General features: G+C 43.4%; 1 protein-coding gene across 1 annotated transcript in view; it reads right to left on the bottom strand.

The window, feature by feature from the left end:
• LOC149452920 (uncharacterized) overlaps positions 1–21,799 on the bottom strand; it is a 40,075-nt gene extending 18,276 nt beyond the window's left edge. Inside the window, exons 1-5 of the mRNA XM_089688774.1 lie at positions 21,626–21,799; positions 18,051–18,183; positions 15,438–15,631; positions 4,726–4,907; positions 494–632 (exon numbers count right to left, since the gene is read on the bottom strand). Coding sequence (XP_089544900.1) covers positions 494–632; positions 4,726–4,907; positions 15,438–15,631; positions 18,051–18,183; positions 21,626–21,668 — 691 coding nt within the window. The 5' untranslated portion in view covers positions 21,669–21,799. The remainder of the gene's footprint in view (positions 1–493; positions 633–4,725; positions 4,908–15,437; positions 15,632–18,050; positions 18,184–21,625) is intronic.
• Positions 21,800–23,470: the final 1,671 nt, after the last annotated feature.

The following is a 23,470-nucleotide window of genomic DNA, read 5'->3' as shown; positions in this document are numbered from 1 at the left end:
GTATTATCCCTTTTCCAATGCCTTTCATTTTTTCAATAAGTAAAATATATTATAGCCCTTGCTGTCTGTGCTGGAGGTTGCTTTCGAAATCTGTTGTGCTGTATACAAGTGTGGAGCCTAGACAAGTCAGAACTGATGTTGCATTTGCATGTGCTGTTTTGAGCTCTGATATTACACTCAAGGAAACTGGCTCTTAACAAGCATGGAATGAGCATACTCTGTGTGATATTCAAGCCATATTTAGGCCAACTACTTCACAGAGTATTTGCTTACAGTACACAAGATTTTCCAAGCTGTCTCTTGAGCAGAAGAGGGTTTGGAAAACTCTCATGATTTTGTGGGATTACATCATGCATTAAGAAAAAGCGAAATATTTTACAAGACAGAATATTTGGTTACATATGTGTTTTTTGCATCATAAATGTATCTATAGTTGTGACTACTGTCACATTTTATTATTGACTATATCAATAAAATTATACAGAATTATTACCTGGAAGTGTTTTCACCACAAAAGTCTGAACATCACTTTTCCGTTTATCTCCAATCATAATGTATACACTTCCACTGTATTCAGTGTTGGGACTCAAGCCAGACACTTCAAACTTTTTGTCTTTCTGAGGCTTTTGCCACTAGAATAAAATAATAAAACATTCAATACAGTATTATGAAGTCACCAAATTTAATCAAATATGGTGCAACTTTACTGAAAGATAGCTTAATAAAATTACTATACCTCAATCTAAATGTCCATTTAATGTTTACATTTTTTATAATAGGATAAAAGACCAAAGAATACTTTATTATTATTACACTTAATCACTACAAAAACTTTTGGGAAGCACTGCTGCAAAGAATGGTCCATGATATACCACTATAGAGGTAATTTTATATAATTGTTAGTAAGATGGCAAATAGTAAACCTATTGTAATGTAATTACTGTATCAAAGCCCCCAAAACTTGTAAAAATAGTTTTAAAACATTTAACACTTTGAAAACAATGACATCTGGTAGCCATAAATCTTAGATTAACTAAAGTAAGATAACTTAGAATTCTATATAATTTGTTCCTTAAAACATATGGGAGGAGGTAACAAGGGAACTAGAGAGCAGGAGATCTTGGGAGGAACAAAGTGATTGATTTGGTTGGTATTTTGAGACTAGGTTAGTGATGTAGCTGGGGGCCGAGTTGTGGATGGCTTTGCAAGTTGTTGTTAGTAATTTGAATTTCATTGGGTGACTGGTAGCCAATGCAGGGATTGGCAGAGAAGTGTGGCAGACACTGAATGGCTGGTAACGTGAATGAGCCTGGCAGCAGCATTCATGATGGACTGGAGGGGGCATAGCCTATGTAAAGGTAAGCCAATGAGGAGGGAGCTGCAGTAGTTGAGGCAAGAAATAACCTGGGAGTGAATTAGGAGCTTTGTGGTTAGGAAGAGGCATATTTTGGATATGTTGCGGAGGCTGAGATGGCAAGCTTTGGAAAGTGGTTGGATGTGAGGCTGAAAGCAGAGTTCAGTGTCCAGGGCTACACCTGGCACCCTGGCATGCAGGGATCTGTTGATGGTTGTGACATTGATCTTGACAGAGGGGGAGGAGATATTAAGAGCTGTATTTTGGATAGATTGCGTTTGAGGAAGTGGTGTGACATCCAGACTAATATGTCGGTCAGCAAGTTAGTGATACATGAGGAGACTGTCATGAGCTGAGGGGTAGAAAGATATATTTAGGTGTCATCAGCAAAAAAATTATATTGAAAGCAATGGAAGGTTATCAGCTGACCCAGGGAGAAGGTGTAGAATAGGAGGGGTCCAAGAACAGAACCTTGGGGGGACCCCAACAGAGAAAGGGAGAGGAGAGGAGGAAGTAGAATTGTGAGTGACACTGAAGGTGCGGTGGGATAGGTAGGATGAGAACCAACGAAGACCACAGTCAAAAAGACCAAGGGAGTAAAGTTTTTAAAGAAGGGGTGGTCAACTGTATCAAAGGCAGCCGAAAGGACCAGAAGTAGGAGTACAGAATAGTGTCCACTGGTTTTAGCTGGTAGTAAATCATTTGTAAGTTTTAGGAGAGTAGTTTCTGTGGAATGTTGAGGCGAAATCCAGACTGAAGGGGATCAAGAAGGCTATTCTTAATGAGGTGGTCACAGTTGGTTGTAGACCAGGCATTCAAGGAGCTTAGAGGAAAAGTGGAGCAAGGGCGATGGGGCATAAGTTGTTAAGATTGGTGGGGTCCAAGAAATGCTTTTTAAGTATGGGAGCGACCAGTGCATGTTTAAGAGTGTTGGGGGAATATGCCAGAAGAGAGGGAGAGATTGAAGATGTGAGTTAGAGAGTGTAGGATAGAGCCAGAGGGTGACCACCGTATTTGAGAGGGAATAGGGGCCAGGGGACAGATGGTTAGGTGGGCATTAGAAAAAAGTTTAGCAACCTCGTCTATAGTAGCAGTGTTGAATAAGAGAAGTGTTGATTGTACCCGTGGACATGAGGTGTTAAGTAGGGGGCATATCTGTAGAGTGCAGATTTCATCATAAATTGTATCAATCTTATTTTTGAAGTGACTGGTGATCTCCTGGGCAATGAGTCAGTTAGTGGGTGGAGGTAGTGGAGGACAAAGTAGAAAGTTAAAGGTCACCTCCAGGACTTCTCCCCAGCTTGTCCCATCTGATGGAATTCCCTACTGTCAGGGCAGGGCTGTGGAACGGACAGGTAGGCCTAGTGGCAGGGTAACGCACTGGCTGACGACAACCACCACCAACAGACCGAAGTCCCTCAGGGCGCGGAGTCTAAGTCCCAGGCTGCCCTTCACCAGGGCCCCTGATGGTGGGGATGGACTTGACGCAGCCAGGAACCAGGTCGCGGCCCCCGAGAAAACCTCGGCTGCGGTAATGGCCGCCGCCAATAGCATGTAGCTGGTGAGAATGACAATAGCGTAGTCAGGCAAGCTGGGTCGACAACAACGGGACAAAATGGTACAGAACAGTAGACAGAGAATAACAGGTCACGGGCCGGGTTCAGCAACGGAGGGTCAGATCGAAGGAAAACACAGAGAATGGTCAGGTCACAAGCCAAGTCAAATACCAGAAGAGTCATGAGCATATACACAGAGCTGTAGCAAGACAAAGACACAAGACACAAGTGCAAAGAGCATGTGCGGGCCACAGGCTTATATGTTATCAGCCACACCCCTCTGGGGGATGGACCTCAGAGACCTGAAGGCATAAAAGGATTCCCACCATGCACAGCAGAATCCAAGATGGACGCCAGCACATGGAGTAACATAACCTCAGGGAAAAGGTAGGACCTTGACACCTACCCCATTCTGTCCAATTATCTCCTACTCTGTCCACTTTTAGGCGATCCTTGAAAACTTTTCTCTTCAGAGAATCCTATCCTGCCTCTTCCTAATAACTATACATGTATTTTCTCCATCAGCTTATCCCGCACAGTTATTACCTTTAGTATCACTTGACCCTCCCCTTTTAGATTGTAAACTGTAACGAGCAGAGCCCTCTGATTCCTCCTGTATTGAATGGTATTGTAACTGTACTGTTTGCCCCATGTTGTAAAGCGCTGCACAAACTGTGGCCACTATATATATCCTGTATATTAATAATAGGATTATGATGGATAATGTATGACAGTGCCACATTTTTATGGAAATGTAGAAGGGGGTTACTGCCTTGTTAATGTGTCCCACCTTTCTGGGTGTTAAGCCTCCTGTTTCTCTAGGGTGGGGGTCCAACACCTTTTTAGGTAGTGTGTTGGAGGAGCTAGGACAGAAGACCAATAAAGAAATGTACCAGTAGACGCATGCTTTCTCCTTCAGGGGTAATGGATAAGCCTAAGGGAAGGAATGGATATGGACTGCAACACACCTCCTATGATACCCAACAACTGGGAACAGTTTTATAAGGTTAAATTTTGATAATTCTGCCATGTTTTTGGATATACTTAGTCCATGTTTTTGGACTATAATTTGTAAGGCCTAAGTTGCTGTTTGCTCTGTACCCCATTAAAATGTTCAGTAAAAAGCATTGTCTCAATGTGTTTTGTGAAGACAATCAGCATAAGTGAAGTGCGGCTAAGTAACAATCTTTCAGCAGCCAGATACGGTGAGCTGCTCTTAAATATGCTTGACTGGTCGTAAGGTCTTGGTGAGGCACAAGCGCACAGCCAGAACTTGGGAAAAAAGAAATTTAGCAGCCAGTTGAAGTCGGGAGTGAGTTTTAGTTTAGTGATGGAGGGCCTTGGCCACTAAGTCACCTCCACTGTCTGGGCCCCCATTATTATGTTCCTAGGTGTTGGATTCCTGACCATCTCTAGAGGTGAAGTAAGTTGGAACCTGAGGGTGTATGAAGATGGCAGGATGGGTAAGAGCCTTGGCTCACCATCCCTGCAAAGCTAAACTATAGGCTTAACAATACCAGATGTCAGGGGGCCCTCTTACATATATAGTATATATTTTTTTTAAGTGGTTTGTTTAGCATGCCTAAGGAAATAACTTATTCTGGCCCTAGCTCTGTAAAAATATTGTAAAATGGATCAGACTGGGTTTGGCAACTTCTGTTATTTATTTTTGGGTTATCTTTTTTATTTTTTTGCATGCCATAATTTGTAATCAGCGGAAACAAGTCAGTGAACAGTTTTGAAAGGCATTCCAGGTAACACAGTAACACACATGGTAAAAATAGTGTTTATAAGAAAAAAACTTTTGTAGCTTACTATATCACGTTGCTCTGCATTAAAAAATCTTAGGTGGTATTCAAAACTTTGATCCTTGTAAAGCTCTTCCACAGTAATTGGCTTGTTGTCCTTGCTTCTCAAGACCAGAGAGGGAGTTGGAACAAGGATTGTTACTGAACTGACATGTTCAGTATAATTTAGTTTCGGCAAAATCAAGAAAGCTATAGAAAGAAAATATAAAAGAGTAAATGACAGGCTGTATTATGTACAGTATTTATATGTATGATAATCCTATCAGTGGTTAAACTTTAGATTAGCTATGTGTAAAAGAGACCATAATGAAACTTTTTCGGTTTCCTTCATGCAATGGCAGTTGTGTTTATTATAGTATATGTGAAGCCTTACCTTGTAAAATAACTTATACATTTTTAAATGGAAATGAAAGGCAAAACCATAATGAAACTTTTTTGGTTGCCTTCATGCAATGGCAGTTGTGTTTATTATAGTATATGTGAAGCCTTACCTTGTAAAATAACTTATACATTTTTAAATGGAAATGAAAGGCAAAACGTGTCTGTGTGTGTGTGTACGTGTATGTGTACGTGTGTATGTGTGGTGAGAACTAGCATCAAGGGTAGAGATTTTGAAGCACACAGCCACTCACTTTTTTCATTTTAAGGGCCATTTTTGCCCAATTTTATTTAAAAGAAAGTTCCATAAACTTCCCTCACAGGAGTTTTCAGCATTTCACTCTTCAAAACACAGATATTTAGCCTCCTGGCTTGTACACACAATTCTGCCACTCTGGACTTTCACGTCAGGCTCACAGCTGTCTCCTGCAGACTCCTTCCTAAATGGTTGTTTGCACACAGCTAGCAGTCCCTTGCTGCTCTGGATCCCACCTCTCCTAGGTGGAGCTCTCCTAACTCCAGGGCAATGACCTCCTGTCTGCCGGGGTGGAGCCCAGAACCCTAGTCAGGTTATTATTTAAAGCCCTGCACACACCTGTACAATTCGTGTGCTGGGGTTAAGAAAACATGGACCCAGGATTGGAGATTTCATCCAAATCACTTTGAAATCTCCAGGCTCCAGATCCCGAAGCGGACTTTACAAACAAATAAGGAAAATGAAAAGCCAGTTTCTTCTGCATTAAGTAAACCCTCTGGAACCCCTCAACCTGTTTAGTTGAGAATCCTGAGGTATAACCTTGATTCCCACTGTGAGAGTGCCCAGAACTGCCACAGTATATCTAGAAGGAGTAGAAGGAGGAAGGGGAGGAAGTGAGAGGTGTGTGGAAGGGAGGAGGGAGGGAAGGGAGGAAGGGAGAAGTGGGTGGAAGTAAAGAAGGTATGGGTGGGTGGAAGGAAGGGTGGAAGGAAGAGATGGGTGGAAGGAAGGAAGGAAGGAAGGAAGGGATGGGTGGAAGGAAGGAAGGGTGGAAGGAAGGGAGGGTGGAAGGAAGGAAGGGAGGGGTGGGTGGAAGGGAGGGTGGAAGGAAGGAAGGGAGGGGTGGGTGGAAGGAAGGGAAGGAGGGTGGAAGGAAGGAAGGGGTGGATGGAAGGAAGGATGGGTGGAAGGAAAGAAGGAAGAAATGGTGGGTGGAAGGAAGGGTGGAAGGAAGGCAGAGGTGGATGGGTGGTCGGAAGGGGTGGAATGAAGGTAGGTTGGGTGGAAGGGAGGGGTGGAAGGAATGGAGGGGGCAGAAGGATGGATGGAAGGAAGGGGGGGTGGAAGGAAGTGAGGGGGGGGTGGATTGGTGGAAGGAAGGGAGGGGAGTAGAAGGATGGAAGAAAGAGAGGGGAGTGGTAGGATGGAAGGAAGGGGGGGTGGATAGATGGAAGGAAGGGGGGATGGGAGGAAGGGGGTGGAAGGATGGAAGGACAGGAGGGGGAGTGGAAGGAAGGAATGGGGGTATAAGGATGGAAGGCAGGGAGGGGGGGTGGAAGGAAGGGAGGGAGGGAATGGAAGGAAGGGAGGGGGGTGGAAGGGAGGGAGGAGGTGGAAGGATGGAAGGAAGGAAGGGAGAGGGTGGAAGGATGGAAGGAAGGAAGAGGGGGTGGAAGGTTTCATGCCCACACATCCTCTGAAGTTGCACGGACTGGAGTGTGGGCGGGCACAGGGGGAGGCAGAGCAAATCTAGCCTCTCTCCCCTCTTTTCTTATTGGTGCTGAGGATGGAGGGAGGGGCTGGGCACTGAGAAGAACACAGCGGCTGTGGGAGGGGGGGCGAGGCCAGAAAGAAAACTGAACCATTCTGTGCAGCGGTGCGGATGGCAAGCAGTGCTGGGAGGGGTGTGTGGGAGGGGTGGCGGTGGGGGCGGTGACAAGCAGCGGTCTCCTGTATGGCTTTCAATGAAGAAGCTGAAAGCCGCTTCTCCTCTCTCTCCCGCGGCTTTCAACTGCTTCATTGAAGGCCATACAGGAGATCGCTGCTTGTCACCACAACCTTCACCACCCCTCCCACACACCCCTAGTCCCTGCGCTGCTCGCCGCTCCACCTTATTTCCACTAGTGGGAAAGTGGAAATTTTGAGGGCTGCAGCCTGCAGGGATGGTTGGCAACTCTCCTCTGGGGGGGGTTCAGACCCCCCCTGACTCTCCTCTTATCTACGCCGCTTATAGATAGATAGATAGATAGATAGATAGATAGATAGATAGATAGATAGATAGATAGATAGATAGATAGATATAAAAATTATAAATATATTTTTTATAAGTGATCACATAATTTTTTTTATTAATTTATTACAGGTATTATTTATAATAGCACTGTCAGTTTATGCAGCGCTTTACATATATTGTACATTCACATCAGTCCTTAATCCTCAGGGAGCTGACTATCTAAAGTCCATATCTCACATTCATACACCCACATACTGGGGCCAATTTACACAGGAACTAATTAACCTACCAGCATGTCTTTGGAGTGTGGGAAGAAACCAGAGTACCTGGAAGAACCCATGCAGGCATAGTTAAAACATGCAGACTCCGGGCAGGTAGTGCTGTGGTTGGGATTCAAACTGACAACGCTAGTGCTGCTAGGCAAAAGTGCTAACCACTTAGCCACTGTGCTGTCACGTAGTCTCTGTTCTTAGCTGCATAAGGTGCTTGGATAGTTAGGACTGGAGACTGCAGAGGGGTGTGTCAGCAGGAGGCAGAGAAAGAGCAACACACTGATCTTCACAGTGATTAGCTGTGTAGAAGGGGTGTGTCATCATAAGTCTGACCACTGGAAGACAGGAAGAAAACTGACCACACTGGGATGAATGTGCTGTCATGCCTGGTGTGGTCATTTTGAAATAGGAAAGCAGGGGGACTAGCAGTATCACTAAGGATTTCACACAACGAATACATTACAAAGAGAATAGGATACTTTTAACATAAGTACAGAGTATAACAGACATATCAAAAATATGAAACAAACACTTTAACATAATTATTATTATTATTAATAATAATAATAATAATAATAATAATAATAATTATAATAATAATAATGAAATATGTTTTAAAAAGTTCATCCAAGACCAAATTTGTTAAAAAATTACTTAGGTATCCTATTGGTATTATTCTTTACTAAGCCAAGGTCTAATTTGGAGTACATTTTCTTAGTATTTTCAGTATTCTTAACAGTGTTTATGGTAATACATAACAGGTTTGCAGAAGACATTAGAGAATCACGTCACCAATACAGAGCCACATACATAAAAGAATGTTTGTTTTTTTCTAACTAAGGAGGGAAATGTGATGGTAGCACAGGTGAAATTGGTTACCCGTGTACCTTAGGAGATGTATATACATTTGAAAGAATTAGTCTTAAAGTGATTCTAAGGATTTATTTTTGTAAAGAAAAAATAACAAACATGTCTATACGTACCTGCTGTGTGCAGGGGGTTTGCACAGAGCAGCCAGGATCCTCTTCTTCTAGGGTCCCCTGCAGGCTCTCCTGACCCCTCCCCCCTGCCGGGTGCCCCCACAGCAAGCAGCTTGCTATGGGGGCACCTGCTGCTCCATGTGTCCATTTACATACAGAGCCTCAGCTTGGCCCTACCCCCTCTCTTCTCATTGGCTCACTGGCTGTGATTGACAGCAGTGGGAGCCAATGGCTCCCACTTCTTTCTCAGCCAATGGGAAGAGGGAGTCCTGGGATAGCCAAAACTCCAGAGCACATCACTGGATCGAGAGATGGCTTAGGTGAGTATTAGGGGGGATGCTACACACAGAAGTTTTTTTACCTTCATGCATCAAATGCATGAAGGTAAAAAACATTAAGCCTTTAGAACCGCTATAATGATAGACACCTTTTTATGCATAAAAAAATAACTCCTAAATTCTTTAATCTTGGAAAGCAGCATCTATCCACTTCAGAAATGGTCAGTGCCAGTGTGTAGGAAGGGGTGAATTAGGATTCCCTTTTAATGGTGGCCTCTCCCCTTTTGAGGCATGCCTTTAGGTTTGGCCCAGCCCTCTTGGCTCCAGGGAGCTCTTCCTGGAGCTTGGGGGAAGCAGTAGGGACCAGTGGAGACCTATGACCTGTATAACGAAGAGTGGCATGCCTTAACTGTAAGAATCACCACAGTACCCCTCCTGAAGCTAGTGGCTAAAACACCAGAACTTGGGAAGTAGATTCAATGCACATTATTGCCAATGTTATAAATCCTTGTGTATGTCTCTTACACTGAAGAGTTGTTAATCTATGGAACTGTCAGGGCAGGAGCCGAGGAACGGACAGGCAGGCCTAACAATGTAACGCACTGGCTGACGACAACCACCACCCACAGACCGAAGTCCCTCAGGGCGCGGAGTCTAAGTCCCAGGCTGCCCTTCACCAGGGCCCCTGATGGTGGGGATGGACTTGACGCAGCCAGGAACCAGGTCGCGGCCCCCGAGACACCTCAGCTGCGGTAATGGCCGCCGCCAATGGCGTGTAGCTGGTGGAAGAGACAAAAGAGTAGTCAGACAGGCCGGGTTCAATAACAACAGGACAAAACAGTACAGGACAGCAGACAAGAATCACAGGTCACGAGCCGGGTTCAGCAACAGAGGGTCAGATCAAAGGAGAATACAAAGAATAGTCAAGTCACAAGCCGAATCAGATACCAGGAGAGTCACGAGAGTCAGAACAGAGTAATAGCAACACAAAGACACAAGACACAAGTGCAAAGAGCATGTGCGGGCCACAGGCTTATATGTCATCAGCCACGCCCCTCTGGGGGATGGACCTCAGAGACCTGAAGGCATAAAAGGATTCCCACCATGCACAGCAGAATCCAAGATGGACGCCAGCACATGGAGTAACATAACCTCAGGGAAAAGGTAGGACCTTGACAGGAACGTCCTAACCTGTTAACATTATAAAAGCAATTTAGTAAAGTTCAAGCAAAGAGAATCCTTGCATCATGATTGCCTCAGAAGAATTGTGTTTAATGAGTCCGATGAGCTAATGTGGTAAATAACTATACAAGCCTGGTCAGCTCAGGATTGGGTGGGGGTTAGAGAACAGGAATCACCCTCCTGGTGGTGAGAGAAAACCCCTCTCAGGTATGATGTGCCAGGTGATCCAGGCCCCCTTGTGACATGGGCCCTGGGTGTTTGGATGGATTCCCTGAGCCCTAACCTTGACCAAGGAAAACATAGGCCTATGTGTAGAAGTGCTTTGGGTGGTAGGGGGTTACCAGTATTGGGACCAGTGGGATGGGTCAGAGAGGCCTTTGGCATGCATTCATATACATGGACAAGGTGTGAGCTTGGTACTACAACCAAACAGTGGCCTGAAGCTCTGTCTGTAGGACGGGGCTCAGTGCAAACATGGAGGTCACATGTACTGGAAGTCAGTCAACCCTGCTTACATGTGTACAGTACTGAAATCTAGCACACAGTGAAAGTAAAAAAAAAATAATTACAAAGTGGCAAATTTCTCAAGTTTCTTTCTCTAATCTGCTAAAGGAATATATCGTTTACCTCTCCAAGCAGTATATCTATAATATAAGGCCCCATTCACACTAACTAACCAGGCCATTTGCATGCATGATTACCAGAGGAAGACACAGCAAGTAGGTGTGTTCATTTATGTACATACTGCCAGCTACTTTAACTTGTTCCAATACATTGCATTCCTTTATTACTAACCAGTCTGGTGTTTGCTTCCTGATGCTGAACCATAGTGTGTTCAGGATATTTATATTTGTGCTCTTATTAAAAGTGCAGTGCCCTCTTTTTTTCAACCTGGTGAGTCAGAGGGGACATTTATTGAGTCAAGGCAAAAGAACAGGGAACCCACTTTACCAAGTGGCTCCTGCGGGCGTAGCACTACATACTTTACAACCTACTTACCTGTCAAATAAAGGCACTTGGAAACTTCCACCATTGTTCACATGCTTCCATCTGCACCCAGTCTTCCTTCCAGGTTTGCTCCTTTCAGCTGCTTAAAGGGACCAGCCATTATGGTGTCGATCCCATGCATGCGCACGGGAGTCACATCACCACACAATGGGTGTTATAATGTACTGTCACTGTCTATTACCGCTGACAGGCATGAGGAAGCATTTATGGTACAAGTTTTTTTACTATTAAGCATAGAGGACACTAATCATGCTCCAGCTTTTTTTGTGTGCTACATGGATCCAGGGATTTGTTCAGCTGTAATTTATTGGGTAAGTTGAAACAAAGTACACTTATGGCCCCTCATCTCCTGTGGCCAAAATATAGACCAGGGGTCGGCACATGTACCAGATGTGGCACGCATCTGCATTTATGCAGACACGCAAGGGATACCTGAGACACCCACCTCCCATGCATCGGCAGTTGTGGCTGGCTACATAGGCGGGAGCGCAGCTGGAATCATCTCAGGTCCCGCTCACCTCACTTGGCTTGTTTACAGCTGACATTGAAGCAGGATGGCCAGATCTAGGGGTGGTGCGCCACCCTCCTTCCCAAGGATGCTGTGCCTGGGTCAGTAAACTCTTCCTCTCATCCTTGGACTGCACTCAGCCTTGATACAGGAAGTGTGGCTGAGCGGCTTTTCCCCACACTGCGTATAGTTAATCTGTTTCTTTTCCAGACACAACCTCGATTGGCACAGTATGTAGCTGGCTATTGCAGTTCTGACCTGTGAAATCCTCAGATCAAAAAGTCAGCATAGCTGAAACAGTCTGTGCAAATCCAGGGTGTGTCTGGAAAAGAATCAGATAATAGTTGTGTGCAGTGTGGTGAGGAGCAGCTCTGTTGAGTGCCCTGTCAGCAGTGATGCCCGTCCTCTGCCCTGCTGATGCCCATCCTCTGCCCTGCTGACCCCAGTCCTCTGCTCTCCTGACCTCAGTCCTTTACCCTGCCCACCCCTGCTCTATGCCCTGTTGACCCCATCCTCTGCCCTGCTGACCCCAGTTCTCTGCCCTGCCGAGACCCATCCTCTGCTCTGCTGACCCCAATCCTCTGCTCTACTAACCTTAGTCCTTTGCCCTGCCCACCCCGTCCTATACCCTGCTGACTCCCCTGTCCTGCCCTGACCTAGCCACTTCTGTCTACAACAGTTCACTTTCATCCACACTAGACTCACTTGCTCCTCTAAGAACACGAAGCATCAGGCCCCGACCATTACAACCTTGGCAGACTGACGACACCAGAAATCTTAAACGACATAGCCGTGCGCTGGAGCGATTGTGGCATAAAACCAAATCTCAACAAGCATTCACCCTTTATAAATCTGCTTTCTTAACATACAATTCCTCCCTTCATGCTGCCAAACAAGCCTACTTTGTCACTCTTATTAATACCTTGTCATCCAGTCCTAGTCATCTCTTCTCTACTTTTAACTTTCTACTTTCTCCACCTCCACGTCCACCCAGTACCTCACTCACTGCTCACGAGATTGCAAATCATTCAAAAACAAGATTGACGCAATTCGTAGGGACATTGCCACTACACAGACATCCATCCCACTTAGCATACCTTATACTAAAGCTCCCTCAACACTTTCCTCTTTTGACCTTGCTACTACCGAAGAGGTCACAAAGGTTTTCTCAGAAGCCCGTCTCACTACCTGCCCCCTGGATCCTGTCCCCTCACAACTACTATGGTCACCCTCTACTTCCATCCTATGCTCCCTCACTCACATTTTCAATCTCTCCCTCTGTAACGGTGCCTTCACCTCCCCTCTAAAGCATGCACACATCACTCCCATACTTAAAAAGCCCTCACTGGACCCCACTAACCTGAACAATTTAAGACCCATCTCCCTGCTGCCATTTACCTCTAAACTCCTAGAACGCTTAGTCTACAATCGCCTGAGCTCCTGCCTCACTGACAACAACCTTCTTGACCCTTTACAGTCTGGCTTTCGCTCACTACACTCCACTAAAACTGCCCTACTAAAACTCACTAATGATCTACTAACAGCTAAAACCAATGGCCACTACTCCATACTCTTACTACTTGACCTCTCTGCAGCTTTTGATACTGTTGACCATCCCCTCTTCCTCAAAAAACTCCACTCTCTTGGCCTCCGAGACTCTGCTCTCTCCTGGTTCTCCTCCTACCTATCGCAATGCTCCTTCAGCGTTACCTAGAACGCTGCCTCCTCCTCTTCACTTCCTCTTTCTGTAGGGGTCCCTCAAGGTTCTGTCCTTAGGCCCCTACTCTTCTGCATCTACACCTCCTCCCTTGGTCACTTGATAAACTCCCATGGCTTTAAGTACCATCTCTATGCTGATGACACACAAATCTATCTTTCTACCCCTCACCTCACCCCTTCAGTCTCCTCTCGCATTACTAACCTACTAAGTGACATATCAGCATGGATGTCACTCCACTTCATCAAACTCAATCTTTCCAAAACTGAGCTCTTAGTATTCCCCCCAGCCCGTGCCCCCTCCCCTGACTTCTCCATCAAGATTAATAACACAATCATCAGTCCCTCCCCTCATGCCAGGGTACTAGGTGTAATCCTAGACTCCCATTTGTCCTTTCAGTCCCAAATCCAATCGCTGTCCAATGCTGTTGTATACTTCACTTCCACAACATCTCCAAGATACGGCAGTTCCTAACCTCGGAAACCACTAAGGAAACCACTAAGCAACTTACTCACTCCCTTGTTATATCTCGCCTTAACTATTGTAACTCCCTCCTCATTGGCCTACCTCATCGCAGGCTATCCCCTCTTCAGTCTATCATGAATGCTGCTGCCAGACTCATCCACCTTACTAACCGTTCTGTATCTGCCACCCCTCTCTGCCAATCCCTCCACTGGCTTCCCATTGCCTAACGGATAAAATTCAAAACATTAACAATAATGTATAAAGCCATTTCTAACTGTCCCAAATTACATCACCGATCTTGTCTCTAAATATCACCCAAACCGTACTCTCCGCTCCTCGCAAGACCTCCTGCTCTCTAGCTTCTTTGTCTCCTCCTCCCATGCTCGTTAACAGGACTTCTCCAGAGCTTTCCCCATCCTCTGGAACTCTCTACCCCAATTTATCAGACTATCGCCCACTCTGCTCACTTTTAGGCAATCTCTGAAAACCTATCTCTTCAGGGAAGCCTATCCTGCCCTCAGCTAATAATGGAATCTTCTACTCTTCCAACCAGTCCATCCCCCACAGTTACTACCTTTTGTACCACTAGCCCCTCCCTCCTAGATTGTAAGCTCCAAGGAGCAGGGTCCTCCTATCCCTCTTGTATTGAACTGTACTGTTTCTCTATTGTCTCCCGTTATATTATAAAGCGCTGAGCAAACTGTTGGCGCTATATAAATCCTGTAGAATAATAATAATACTCATGCACGCAGGTGCACACATCAAGTTGTGATGGATGCTGGTGCCAAATGGCCTATTTAAACAGTACTAGTGCTCAGGATCAGTGCTGCTTTGTCATCAGTCTCCTGTGTTTTCTGTGTTCCTGCGATCCTGTATCCTGCTTCAAGTTGCTGACCCAGATTGTTCTGACTACCCTTGAGCCCTGCCTGCCCTGATCTCGGCTTGTCCAATGATCTCCACTTCTGTCTGTTCCATTGGCTTCTGCTCCACTGATCAGCTTCCAGACCCCGCTTGTACCTTGACCACACTTCTGCCTGTGCCCTGTACCTGATCCATCCTGCCTGTACTGTATGACCCAGCTTGTCTGACTCTGCTACTTGCCTGCTGCCACTGGTATCACCTACCACTCTGCTGCTCCTGACAATCTACAGTCTGCTACCAGACACTGTCTCATCTCTCTGCTGTTGCCAGTACCAGTCTTCTTCAGTCTGCTGCCCAGCTGCCTGCCAGTCTGCCTGCCTTACTGAAGACCCCAGGTGACTTCACCTGCCCAGCATGGACACCTGCTCTGCTGCTAGCAAGACTTACAGGCACTCATGCCACACTGCATTACTGTGCCTTTTGTTTACACTACCAGAGGCCCCGAGTCAGAGGTGTAAGAGAGGCCTTCCTCATTATATCAGGCTCTGCTACCAGGTACATTATAGGAGGACAAAGATGGATGAGTTTACTTTAGTCCTTGGAGAGGCTAAGGACTTCTGTTTAAAGCATTACTAGATGCTTCCATAAATAAAAGGAATTCAGGTTGGTTCATAGATCCTCTAGTCACAGCCCCTACAAGCCTCTATGGCTCAGGGGATAACTGCAAATCTTGCAACCGCAATAGTTTTCTTACTTGGTGGAAGTAAATCTGTATGTTAATATCACATCCTTTTCCTGTTTCTTTTTTTATAAAACATTCAGTTGCACTATTAATAATGGGGTAAGTAAATAGTACTCACTATCATCCCGTGGGTTTAGCCTCTTGGACATGCTCCAGTCAGAGGAACAGTTTCTTGCTAATGCTCTGACTCTCCCAAAATATTGGTGTTCCATGAAGTCCTCTTCATCACCAGTGATCGCATTTGTTAAATTACAGTAGACTTCAGTTATATTCTGACATTCAGAAAATAATGACCACCCAGTCTGGCCATATCTTTTGAAAAAAAAAAGGATTAGATTTAATTTCTGAGTCCATGATTTAATTTAAAAAAATAATTATTGAGAACCTACCATCACACCAGGATATCTTGACGTTATGTGACAGCTGGTAAACCTGATGTCCAGAGCCATTTTTTGAACCTCCTCTTATTTTAAGTCTGGACAAGCAGTGTTTGAGGATTTGGATTATGCCATCTGTCAAGCATCTATGCTTATCCTGAGTATTAACTCTGGAATGGGTATTGAGGAGTGTCTATTAAAAAAGTTCATATCACTCAGAGGTCTTTTTGAAACATGTATTGGGTAAATGCATCAAGTAAAGCCAATTGCTCCAGCCTCTTCCTCAGGGCTGGAGCAATTCATGTAATTTGAACCACAATGAGATGCAATAGGAGACCTATTTTAGTGCTTGATAGATACTGTCAAATCTTAACGGCAAGACAAACTGCCTGGCAGCAACACTCTTAGCAGTGATAGTTATAGTTTTGCTTACTGGGATTTGCTTTCCCCCATCATTTACTGGCTGCAATAGGGGAAACTGACTAATATGGTCAGGTAAGGAATTGTTTGGGGGAGTACTAGTATTTAGGCAGTTATGGGAGCCAGTGTTGTAACTCAGTACCTCTCCTCAGCATGTAAAAAAGAATACCTTAGTATTACACTATATAATACCTTTTCTTTTTTTCTTTTGTTTATTAATAGTTTGCAAAAAAAACTACAAAAGATAACAAACCAAATGGCAAAAGGTGACATATAAGTGCTAACCATGCAGGGGTGTGATTGAGATGAAATAGCAAGGGTACAAAATGTGTATACAGATAGCACTGATAACAATAAGGTGCGGCCTAACATACTAAGAGCAGTATATTAGTGAAAAGGATTTGCTCTAGCCCCCTGAGGTGGCTGCAAAAGATGTTTTTTGTGGGCCTGGTCAGTTAAAAATACATAACACAATAAGAATCTCTTTTTAAACAACACAAAAAGCAATCAGAGTGATTCCGTGGTCAGGTCAGCTAACCACAGCCTGAAAATATGCTGCATTTTGGCTGCTAAATTGAGAGGACGATCATAAGAAGTCATGGTAGTAGATGCAATATAGATACAATATAGGGAGAATTTGTTCAGCCTGGATGAATGCTTGTGACATTTGTCCAAGTAATTGTGTGTGTGTGTGCTGCACATGACCTTTGTCTCTGACTGTATTTGTGCAAACTGTTTGGAGTAAGTGGAGGGGGGGTCACTACCATTATTTCTGGGCATGCAATCACTCCAGATAGTGTATATTAAATTAATGGCACAAGATAAATACAAAGCAGGAGAATAGTAGAAACACGGGAAAGGAATGTCAAGGTGGAGTGCCATAATTAGGAAGAGAGCAGAGAGGGTGATGATGCATAAATCTCTGGTCATATTTCCAGGCTTTTTTCATGAGCATTTTTTTTTATTATTATTTTTAGCCAATTCAAAAAATGCCAGATATGCAAGTTTTTGCATGTTTTTCAGGCTTTCCCATTAGGCTAAGTTCACACCTAGCGTCCTATGAACATGCGTTTTTGTGCTACTTCATTCATTTCAATGGGCTGCCCTACATGGGAAAAATCTGCCAAAAAAGCTTCTATACTTCTTTTTTTTTGGTGTTGAGTTTTGCCCATGTTATGTGTCTGCTTGCCATGTTTGGGGTGCCATTAACAATGAATGGCACTGCAACTGTGACAGGTGCCCGCATTCACACTTAGGTATGAATGGAACCTTAGCATCTATTGGGACCAAATACACTTGAAGCTTGTAGCTCAAATAAAGCTCATGAACTTTTTTAGGCTACCAGCTTCAAGCAACACTAAACTCAGGTGTGAACAGGGATCCCTGAAAACCTTCAGTTTTTGGATGTTGAGCATTTTGGAGTTTCAAGCTACAAAACTCTCAGGTGTGAATGAGGCCTAAGCCCTGAGAGTGTAAAACTGACCATACATGGGTTATTTTTTGGTGTATAACCAGGGGATTGAACAAGAAAAAACTGATTCGATTTCCTCATCTATGCATTTAAGGTAAATGGGGGAATCTTCTTGTGTCATTGCATTCTGAAAGCGGGGAGGCTTCCCTGCCATCAGAATACATTGATCAGTGCTGCAGGCTGTAGCCTGCAGTGCTGGTCAAGGGGAAATTTTTCAGCAGGGCAGTTGCACAGAAATTGATTAGTAGATTGACTTCTGTAGAGCCACAGTGCCCATACAAGGATCAAAATTCCCTGCTGAATTTCAATCCATCTATGGGCAGCTTAAAGATAAAGAGATGGAGCAAGCTCACTTAGGATATAGTAGAAGCATCTAGTGATTGTCAGGTAACAGGCATTGCTCTTCTATGTTTATATTATAAATGAGTCAGAAGTGATTATTCAGGCAGGTGATTAAACTTACCTCTTGTACTGGACACTAAACAATACATCTGATGGAAGGTGATCTTTGTTCCATTGTAACACGTATTCAAAATTTGTTGCATTAAAGGTCACATTGTGGTATGTAAAGTTTAGACAGCTGTGGCAGAGGTTCACTGAAAAAAAAAAAATTATATATATATATATATATATATATATATATATATATATATATATATAATACGCATGCACTGTCAATATTGTATGTAATATCTATCCAACAATCATATTTTAGTTCTGGGAAGATTTACACGGGTTGAATCAACCAGATGATTCTTAGTAAGTTCCACAGTACATGGACAGACCTGGGAAATAAAGTGGATAGGGTATTTACCTGAAATTTAAATTGATATATCTGTTCTTTCAGTTATCTATTTTGTCCAGTGTGAACCCAATGCTGTTGCCAATTAATTTCTGGATTCTACATGGGGATGTACTAAAACCAAGAAGGGACAAGAGCCATTACTCTCCAACATCCTTCAGGTGGGATCTTTCCCCAAGGTTCCACCGACCTGTCTTAGTTCAGCTCTGGTTTATTAGGGAACATCAACTGTTGCTAGAAGCCCAACTCCAGGAACAAGAAAAAAAGTACCTTTGCAGTGCGGCCCTCCAACACTGCAAGGGTAAAATGCTTGCTAAGTCTAGCAGGCTCCCCCATCTGTGCAACCATTCCTCCCAGCCCCCTTTTCAAAATATGATTTTGGAGCATGTATTTTTGCACATTTTATAATGTGTTCAGACTTAAGAGTTTACGTTTTACTAGCTATTTACTAGTTGGGGGCAGGTTTTAGGCAAAACATTACATGTATCAGGTTTTTCAGGTGCTCTCATTGAAGTCTGTTGCGGCCCAAAACATACAATTATGCCCAAAAGAAACTCTGGTACTTTCTCTAAGCATTGAAATAGAGCACATTGCTCATATGTGAACAAGTGCAATAGAATAATATAGAAATGTAGTGTTGATGTTGAAGCACTTTTGGAAACGTACAGTGGGGCAAAAAAGTATTTAGTCAGCCACCAATTGTGCAAGTTCTCCCACTTAAAAAGATGAGAGAGGCCTGTAATTGGCATCATAGGTAGACCTCAACTATGAGAGACAAAATGAGAAAAAAAAATCCAGACAATCACATTGGCTGCTTTGGAAAGAATTTATTTGCAAATTATGGTGGAAAATAAGTATTTGGTCAATATCAAAAGTTCATCTCAATACTTTGTTATACATCCTTTGTTGGCAATAACAGAGGTCAAACGTTTCCTGTAAGTCTTCACAAGGTTGGCACACACTGTTGCTGGTATGTTGGCCCATTCCTCCATGCAGATCTCCTCTAGAGCAGTGATGTTTTGGGGCTGTCGCTGGGCAACACGGACTTTCAACTCCCTCCAAAGGTTTTCTATGGGGTTGAGATCTGGAGACTGGCTAGGCCACTCCAGGACCTTGAAATGCTTCTTACAAAGCCACTCCTTCATTGCCCGGGCGGTATGTTTGGGATCATTGTCATGTTGGAAGACCCAGCCACGTTTCATCTTCAATGCCCTTGCTGATAGGAGGTTTGCACTCAAAATCTCACGATACATGGCCCCATTCATTCTGTCCTGTACATGGATCAGTCGTCCTGGTCCCTTTGTGGAGAAACAGCCCCAAAGCATGATGTTGCCACCCCCATGCTTCACAGTAGGTATGGTGTTTCTTTGGATGCAACTCAGCATTCTCTCTCCTCCAAACACGACGAGTTGTGTTTCTACCAAACAGTTCTATGTTGGTTTCATCTGACCATATGACATTCTCCCAATCCTCTTCTGGATCATCCAAATGCTCTCTAGCAAACTTCAGACGGGCTGGGACATGTACTGGCTTAAGCAGGGGGACACGTCTGGCACTGCAGGATCTGAGTCCCTGGCGGCGTAGTGTCTTACTGATGGTAGCCTTTGTTACGTTGGTCCCAGCTCTCTGCAGGTCATTCACTAGGTCCCCCCGTGTGATCCTGGGATTTTTGCTCACCGTTCTTGTGATCATTTTGACCCCACGGAGTGAGATCTTGCGTGGAGCCCCAGATCGAGGGAGATTATCAGTGGTCTTGTATGTCTTCCATTTTCTAATTATTGCTCCCACAGTTGATTTGTTCACACCAGGCTGCTTGCCTATTGCAGATTCACTCTTCCCAGCCTGGGGCAGGTCTACAATTTTGTTTCTGGTGTCCTTCGACAGCTCTTTGGTCTTCACCATAGTGGAGTTTGGAGTGTGACTGTTTGAGGTTGTGGACAGGTGTCTTTTATACTGATAACAAGTTCAAACAGGTGCCATTGATACAGGTAATGAGTGCAGGACAGAGGAGCCTCTTAAAGAAGAAGGTACAGGTCTGTGAGAGCCAGAAATCTTGCTTGTTTGTAGGTGACCAAATACTTATTTTCCACCATAATTTGCAAATAAATTCTTTCCAAATCAGCCAATGTGATTGTCTGGATTTTTTTTTCTCATTTTGTCTCTCATAGTTGAGGTCTACCTATGATGCCAACTACAGGCCTCTCTCATCTTTTTAAGTGGGAGAACTTGCACAATTGGTGGCTGACTAAATACTTTTTTGCCCCACTATACTTCAAATCCCTCAGTTGTGAATGGAGGCTTATGCGCATGAGGGAATAGGATAAGTACCCACAGGTTTTTTTTCATCCTATAGTTAGGATTTAAAATTATGTATTATTTCATAAAAATCGAATTTCTTGTCTACTTTAAGAGAAACAAATGACCTGCTGAGCCATATTAAGTACCAAGGATACAAAGTAAACCACTAATGGACCCTAAATATTTGCCATCAGCTACAGAAACAAGACCCATACTGTATCTGCTGCTGCATTTAACATTCTTAGGGATGTTCATTGCAAGCAATGCACAGAATAGAAATTTCAAGTTACACTAATTTTCAAATATGTCTATTTATTACCTAGAATCTGTCTTGAAATTAAATGGCAGTTTTGCCTATATTGTTTACAGACAAGTGCCTTTTGCTTTGTATTTTCCAAAAATAAGTATAATATTTTGAATGGAAACACAATTGTCTAACCATTTTCCTGAATTATTATTATTATACAGTATTTATATAGCGCCAAAGGGTATGCTCAGCGCTGTACAGTAGCAGGGGGGACAGAACATGAGACAAGACAGTAACAATACAATACACGAGGGGTTCGAGTAAATAATAATATTATAATACCACTACTACTACTAATAATAATAATAACAACATATCTTGCTTTCATTTACTGTATAGTATCATGAGTCAGCTTTACTTTTTACAGACGTAACTCTGAAACATGTGTGATTAAAGCAATGCTTAAGATGGAACTTATCTTCTGTAATGAAATCATTATTAATCTAAACTGAACATTGTACAAAAAAAGATATACCATTATATTGCTATCTAGTTGTACTGGATTTCCTACATAGATTTACAGATAACAGAAGTGATGATATCTCCTTGTGGTTACCTTCTGAGTATCTGTATTTCATTGCCTGTTTACTTCCGTGTGCATAACTACAAGAGTATATAATACAGATCTTACCTAAAAGGCAGCTCAAAAATAGGTAATAAAATGTCCTCTTCATCTATTGCCAGAATACATGAACTATTCAAATCATTTGATTGTCCAGGAAGAAGTATTCAGTGACGTGAATGGGCCTTTGGATGTCACAATATTGTGTCTTGTTCTCCGGCAGCAACACAGAAAATGTGTAGAGCACACAGGTTTCAGTGCTTTTCATGAGAAGGGAGTGTCCTAGTTCAAGGCGAAGCTTGCTGTATGACTAAAGGCAAAATTACGCTGAAAGGCAGCTCCTGTGTACTAGTTTGTCCGATTACTTACTAGTTGAAATGCGCTTTCATTTTCTGTCATCATGTCAAAGGTAGCAAGGCAAGAAACATTTAAACTTATAATTGCTATGCAATAATGCAAAAGTGGAATGGAGTGGAATGTGTAGAACCCATAATTGCTACAGTGCTATCACCCCACATGCAGGATAAATCAGATTACATTAGAATGGGGACTTTACTCATAGTACTGAAAAGACATACTGACTGCATAAAACATATAAAAAACTTTTAATCACAAATTTACTAAAATGTACACAGAACTGCATCCATAAAGAAAACAGGTTTCTCTGTGCATACATTGGATTTTTAGGAAGAGACATTTCTGACTGTATGATGTGTAACATATACACAAACTGTAAATCAAGTCTACAAACGCATATGTAGTCAGTCAATGCATTTCGCAGACAAATCGGCTTCTTTAAAACAAGACTAGGGTACAGTTGTTGAGTTTTAGTTGATCAGAAGCAGTGACATTGCTACTGCCTGGTACTCAGAACACATGCCCCACATCTCCTGAGGTGTGCCTCAGGTCTTCTGGCACTGTGATTGCCTACTACTGTAATTGCCGGCAATTCTTCCCACTGGCAGTCTGTCAAAGGGATAGAATTTAGAGCCAAGGAAAGTTTCCCCCAGGAGGGACAGCTGTGTTTGAGGTCTGTAAGTTTGGGGGATGGGGGAAGGGGGTAAGATGATTTTGGTGGGGGCGGGGAGTGTTTTGTGCTGGGTGGGGAGACTCCTGTACTCTGTGTGTTACATACCCTTGACTCCTGCACTCTGTGTTACGCACTCCTGATCCTTGCACACTGTACATTGCACACACCTGAATCCTGCAGTAGGTTCCTTCAGATTCCTTCATTCTACATGCTATATTGTGTATAGTATTGCTCACAATGTACAGAGCTCCTATAACAAGTCATATACAATCAGGGGCGTACTGACAACTCATGGAGCCCCCGGGCAATAGGGGATCATGGAGCCCTTGTGTCCTTGCCCAAACTCAAAAAAGCCTATGAAAAAAGGTACCAGGGGCTTCTCATGGGGCCCCCTACTGACCCCGGGCCCTCGGGCAGTGCCCGAGTTTCCAAATGGTCAGTCCGCCCCTATATACGATATAAATCATATAAACTTATATGAAATCTAAAGTGCATAATTCACAAAACTCATTAAAGTGCCAAAGAAAGTCCATATAAAGTGTAACTTCTCTTCTTCCATATAATATATATACTGCTCTGTGCGAGTTGTGCAAGTTATGCTTGTGAATTGCAACAAAAGAGTTCTTTTTATTAGTGCTGCCTTCTGTGTTTCATTCCATCTGTGTGCACCACCACCACTTTGGAAAACTCACCAAAATTAAACTTATAATGCTCCTATCTTGCAAAATGTTTAAAAGAAAAACAATTCCAGCACTAATTGTTGAGAAAAAAAATCTAATCTTTTCCTCTCCTCTTATTCTTATGACTATTTAATTGCATCTATTTTCCTATTTAACTCATTTATACAACTAGCTTATGTGATTGATATCAATTCTATTTTATGT

The sequence above is a fragment of the Staurois parvus genome, unplaced genomic scaffold (assembly GCF_062004578.1).
Source record: "Staurois parvus isolate SC_StPar_1 unplaced genomic scaffold, SC_StPar_1.0 ptg000454l, whole genome shotgun sequence".
Taxonomy (NCBI): domain Eukaryota; kingdom Metazoa; phylum Chordata; class Amphibia; order Anura; family Ranidae; genus Staurois; species Staurois parvus.
Note: the sequence above shows the minus strand (reverse complement) of the source record. Positions and strands in the feature narration are given on the sequence as shown.